This window comes from Muscardinus avellanarius (genome assembly GCF_963383645.1).
Source record: "Muscardinus avellanarius genome assembly, chromosome: 3".
NCBI classification, from domain to species: Eukaryota; Metazoa; Chordata; class Mammalia; order Rodentia; family Gliridae; genus Muscardinus; species Muscardinus avellanarius.
In genome coordinates this window covers 31316362-31322361 of record NC_137788.1, presented here as the reverse complement: position 1 = coordinate 31322361, position 6000 = coordinate 31316362, and the positions used below count along the sequence as shown (strand labels likewise).

The window sequence follows — 6000 nt, the reverse complement described above, 5'->3', positions numbered from 1 at the left end:
TGCCCCCACGGTTTGGGGGATCTTCAAGACCCCTTCCTTTCCCCCTCCAGTTGGATGTTCCGCCCCTGGCCTATAAAACTCCACCTCCCCATCCTCTGCTGGCGGGGATTGGTGGAACTCCCGCGGCGATGCCTGCTGATTGGTCCCCATGGATGATGGCGACCGGCGAGACCCGCCCCCAGCCGGCGCCGTGGTCTGGGGGCACTGCTCAGCGGCGCTGGGCTGGCGCGGCTCGGCCGTCGCACTGACAGCTCGGTCTGCGGGCCATGGAGACTGGCGCCGGTCCACACCCGCTGCGCCTGTTGGTCTGCCTGATGCCGCTCTGTCTAGCGCTGCTTCTGGGACCCGGGCGGCCCGGGACTGCAGAAGAAGGTAAGGGGACTGGTGGCTGTGTTCGGAGTCTGGTGTTAAAAGGTGGGGAGCTGGGGCGCCGGGCCAAGAAGTCGTTGTAGGGATTCGAGTCTATACTGGGGTTTGAAGCAAGCGGTCAGAGGGTGGCAAAGGAGGGAGGGGAGAGGGAGAGGGAGAGGGAGAGGGAGAGGGAGAGGGAGAGAGAGAGAGAGAGAGAGAGAGAGAGAGAGAGAGAGAGAGAGAGAGAGAGAGAGGCGAGGGGCGTTGAGCTTGGGGCCGAGGACCTAGGAAACTGGGGAAGAGATCAGGAACCGCGGGAGACAGAGCGGCGGTTCGGGGCGGTGAGACCGACCGGCTGAGTGATTGGGGGCGGGAGGCGTGGGGGTGGGGACTGAAGAGCGCAGAGGAGCCGCGGAGGCGCGGAGGTGGGATCGGAGTCTGGAGACAGGATGGAGCCTAATAGGGCTGGGGAACCGCTGTGTGGCTAACAGCAGGGGATGCTGATCTCAGGGACCGGGTCCGGGCGCGGCCCGAGTGCTGGTCACGGTACCGTCCGCAGTGCTGAATTCTGAGCTCAGTCTGCGCGGTGCGGTCTGCATTACTGGGTTTGGGGTTGTCAGCGACACCAGAGCCCGCGTCTTGCCGCTGATTCTGCATTTGGAGGGAGATGTGCGCTCGGCTGGATCCAGAGGCGTCATATCCAGGTGCAGAATCCTGAGGAGCTGAAACCAGGCACTGGCAGCCGCAGGGCTGGTCCGGCGCTGGATGGCAGATGCCTTCCAGAGTGCGGTTTGGATGCGCTGCCTGGTCGTGTGGGATCTGCACGCTCTCGACGGTCCTGCCCGCTGTCGCTGAAGCCTCTGGAGCCAGTCCCTCTTAGATGTCCTCACCTTGGCGGCCCACCCACTTCCTCCAGATGAGTAATCGGCCAGGATTTCGGGAGAGCCTGTTTCCTGTCTCTGGGCTGCTGGCTCTGCTGCCCAAAGCAGTGCTTCTCTGTGACCAATGCCCAGACGACGCAGACTGCTGATCTGACATCGCCTGTGGGAATAAAATGATTCCACGCTTCTCTGGTGCAGGAGGAGTCGTGGATCATGTATAAGAACCCCTGGCATTCTCTTCTCTCAAAGGCAGCGGAAGTGGCAGCCCTTGGGAAGGGGGCTGGTCAAGGGGATGATTTTTTAATTTCTCTTGTTGCCAGCAGAATTTCTCCACTTTGATTCCCCCAGAGGCCCTGAGAGTCAAACTAAAAAGGCTTAAGTTAGAGCCGGGCATGGTGGTGCACGCTTGTAATCCCCGCGCTTGGGAGGCGGAGACAGGAGGATTGCGCAGGTTCGAAGCCAGCTGCGCTGGCTTAAGAGACCCTGTTTTAAAAATATAAAATAGGTCTGGGAGTGTAGCCCAGAGGTAGAAGGGCTTCCAGGAACCCCAGTACCCCCCCACACACACACACGGCTTAAGTTAGCCAGGTGTGGTGGTGCATGCCTGTAATCTCATGTAATCTTTAGAGGCTAAAACAGGAGGATCACAAGTTCAAGGATAGCCACAGCACCTTAGTAAGCCCCTGTTTCAAAAAAAAAAAAAAAAAGGCTGACGTGTAGCTTGGAGGGAGAATGTCCCTGGGTTCAATTCCCCATACCCAAAATAAGCACATAAATAAACAAAACTTAATTCTCCTTGATTCCTGGTGGTCTGATCCCAGAAGCACCCTACATCTGAGTGAATTTGGAGGTGTACACAGGAAACCCCTCATCCACTCATTCCCTCTACTGAACATGGGAAGGCTGGGGAGGGTCAGTGGCTCCCACCCATAATTTGGGGGCTAGCTTTAGAGTATTTGCTGGATTTTGTGGAAGGTGGAATAATGATACTCCTTCCCTAACATGTCTGCGTCCTAATGCCCAGAGCCTGTGAGTGCTGCCTTAAGTAGAAAAGGACTTTGGGGGCATAAGTAAGGGCTTGGTGATGGAGAGATTATTCTGTATTATTTGAATGGGTCCAGTACAACCACAATGGTTACAGGAGGGGCGAAGCAGGAGTCAGAGTCAGAGGGAAAGGTGGCCTGACGACAGGAACAGGAACGGCAGTGATGTGCTCTGAAGGTGGAGGAGGAGGAGGCGGCCATGAGCCCAGGAATACAGGCGGCCACTGGCTCAGGAAGGGAGCAAAGTGGATTCTCCCCCTCAGGCTCTCCAGAGCAATGGGTCCTGCTGACACCCTCACTAAGTGAAACTGACACCAAGCATCTAACCTCCAGTACTGTAAGAGAAAACAACCTTTTTGTTGTTTTAAGCTGCTAAGATTGTGGTTACTTGCTAAAGAGTCACAGAAAACCAATATGGGCTCCTTCTCTAATCACTGTGGCTACTTCTCTCTGCAGCTGAGCTGCTCACACCCTCCTCCTGGGGGATTGATGGAGTGAGGAACACTTGTCTATATTCTTTGCCACATTATCCATCCCCTCAGCAAAATGACAGCAAATTCAGCAAAGCAGCCCAGCCTCCTTCTACACAGGACTCTCAGCTTTCTGACATCTCTGTTCTCCCCACTTCTTAGTCGTTCTCCTGGATTCCAAAGCCTCCCAGGCGGAGCTGGGCTGGACTGCACTGCCGAGCAACGGGGTAGGTATAAAACGGCCCCTCCCTGACCCAGGGATCCTTTGGTAGCTCAAAATCCAGCCCCTTTTGTTCCTCACAGTCCTGGTGTGTGATCTGTTGCCCTGGTGCCAACCCAGGAGGGGGGCCTATTAGAAAGTGTAGAGTCTTCAGTTAGTTAAAGGGACAAATTAATAAGCAACTCAGGAGGGAACTGGCTGCATCTAGGAACAAAAATGTGGCATCTGGGTGGAGCTGATGCTGGAGCGTGCCTTTCGCCTAGTAGATCCTCCACGCAATGTCAATTGATTGACAGAACAAGCAAGACCTGGAGTCCTAGGGGAGCCCTGAGAACCCAGGGTATAGCAGCAGCTTGGTGTAGTGGAAAGATGAGGAGTAAAGAAACTCCAGGTACTATTCCTAGCTCGACCGCTAACTCACTGTACATGCCCAGTCAAGTCACTCTCCCTCTGGAACCTCAGATTTCCCATTCATAAAAATAAGCACTGGGAGCCCGGCATGGTGGCACATGCTTGTAATCCCAGCATTTGGGAGGCTGAGACAGGAGGATCGTGGTTCATGGACAGCCTCAGCTACTACTTAGTGAGGCCCTTTGGAACTCAGTGAGACCCTGTTTCAAAATAAAGAATAAAAAATAGGGCTGTAGCCTATATGGGGGATATAACTCAGAGGTAGAATGCCCCTAGGTTCCATCCCGAGTACTGTGAAGAAGAAGAAGAAGAAGAAGAAGAAGAAGAAGAAGAAGAAGAAGAAGAAGAAGAAGAAGAAGAAGAAGAAGAAGAAGAAGAAATAGGGCTGGGGGTGTAGCTTGGAGGTAAAATGCCTCTGGGCTCCATCCCTGGTACTGGGGGGAAAAAAAAGAAAAGGCATTGGTATATGGGTGTGGTGGTACATGCCTATAATCCCAGGCTGAGACAGAAGTCTTACCACAGGTTTGAGGTCAGCCTCAGCAACTTAGTAAGACCCTGTTTCAAAATAAAATAAGGCTGGGAATAGCTGGCTATGGTGGCATATGCTTGTAATTCAAGTACTTGAGAGGCAGAGACAGGATCACAGGTTTGGGGACAGCCTCAGCAAGCAGTGAGACTCTCATCAACCTAGTGAGACCCTGTTTCAAACTAAAAAATAAAGCCGGGCATGGTGGTGCACATTTGTAATCCTAGTACTTGTGAGGCTGAGACAGGAGTATCACGTAGGTTCAAAGCCAGCCTCAGCTACTTAGTGAGGCCCTTTGCAATTCAGTGAGACTCTGTTTCAAAATAAAGAATAAAAAATAGGTTCTGAGAGTGTAGCTTGGATGTAGAAGGCCCCTGGGTTCCATCCCTAGTACTGCATTAAACAAACAAATAAATAAATAATAAAAAAATAGGACTGGAGGTATAGTTCAGAGGTAGAATGCCTCTAGGTTCTCCAGTAGTACACACACACACACACACACACACACACGTTTAGCATTCTGGAAGTAGAATGCCCTGGGTTCAATCCCCAGTACAATAATAAATAAATAAATAAATAAATAAGCAAGCATCAGAGAAGATTAGCATGGGCCCTGCTAAAAGGATGACATATGTTCCATAGTTTAAAAAGAAAAGGGATTGGATTCATTTGTTTCCAAAGTTCCTCTTAGCTCTGCATGTTATAACCACAGGGATGCGTAGGGTAGTGGGCGGGGAGGTGGGAGAAGAGAGCTTCCGGTCCCAGTCATCCCAGCGCTTGGCTTCCTGGAGCGCCTCGGCTCTGAGCTGCCCACCTCTTTACTTGTCCCAGTGGGAGGAGATCAGCGGCGTGGACGAACACGACCGTCCCATCCGCACATACCAAGTGTGCAACGTGCTGGAGCCCAACCAGGACAACTGGCTGCAGACTGGCTGGATCGGCCGCGGCCGCGGGCAGCGCATCTTCGTGGAGCTGCAGTTCACGCTGCGCGACTGCAGCAGCATCCCCGGCGCCGCTGGCACTTGCAAGGAGACCTTCAATGTCTACTACCTGGAAACCGAGGCCGACCTGGGCCGCGGGCGTCCCCGCCTGGGGGGCGGCCGACCCCGCAAGATCGACACGATCGCGGCAGACGAGAGCTTCACGCAGGGCGACCTGGGCGAGCGCAAGATGAAGCTCAACACCGAGGTGCGGGAGATCGGGCCGCTCAGCCGGCGGGGTTTCCACCTGGCCTTCCAGGACGTGGGCGCATGCGTGGCGCTGGTGTCCGTGCGCGTGTACTACAAGCAGTGCCGCGCCACCGTGCGGGGCCTGGCGGCCTTCCCCGCCACCGCGGCCGAGAGCGCCTTCTCCACGCTGGTGGAAGTGGCCGGAACGTGCGTGGCACACTCGGAAGGGGACCCCGGCAGCCCCCCGCGCATGCACTGCGGCGCCGATGGCGAGTGGCTGGTGCCGGTGGGCCGCTGCAGCTGCAGCGCAGGATTTCAGGAGCGTGGTGACATCTGCGAAGGTACCCTGCGGGCTGGGAGGGGCGGGGCACGACCCGCGAGGTGAGCAGGTGGGAGGGAGCGGGCTCCAGGTGAGAGACGGGCGGGGCGGGGCGGGAGGCGTCCCGGGCTCTGGAGCTGGCAGCCCGCGCGCTTTGTGGAACTTCTAGAGGGTCCGGTCAGGTTACAGAGTGGTGAAGTGCACTCCGTATCAGGACGCATTCGTTAGGGACTTATGATAGGCACCTCACAAAGGCCTTCTCTTTTATTTGCCGAGCAATACACGCATCGCTTTTCCTATTTCACAGACAGGAAACATCCTCAAAGTTATCAGCTCATTTGCAGCGTTAGAAAACTGGGAGCCAGGATTTGAATCCGGGTTTGCCCAGCTCTGGAGTGCTTTCTTCTTTCTTTCCTTTTTTTCTTTTTCTGTGTGGGTGTGTTACTGAGGATTGAACCCCAAGAGCATTCTACCTCCGAGCTACACCCCCAGCCCTATTTTTTATTCTTTATTTTGAAACGGGGTCTCGCTAAGTTGCAGAGGGTTTCCCTAAGTAGCTGAGGCTGGCCGCAAACCTGTGATCCTCCTGTCTCAGCCTCATTGGGATTAC

The 6000-nt window shown here is 54.7% G+C and overlaps 1 protein-coding gene across 1 annotated transcript in view; it reads left to right on the top strand.

Annotated features, from left to right (window-relative positions):
* Positions 1–266: 266 nt before the first annotated feature.
* The window catches only part of EPHA10 (EPH receptor A10), a gene marked incomplete at both ends in the record, with an annotated part of 37732 nt that continues 31998 nt past the window's right edge, over positions 267–6000 (top strand). Inside the window, 3 exons of the mRNA XM_080693314.1 lie at positions 267–372; positions 2908–2972; positions 4734–5412. Coding sequence (XP_080549440.1) covers positions 267–372; positions 2908–2972; positions 4734–5412 — 850 coding nt within the window. The remainder of the gene's footprint in view (positions 373–2907; positions 2973–4733; positions 5413–6000) is intronic.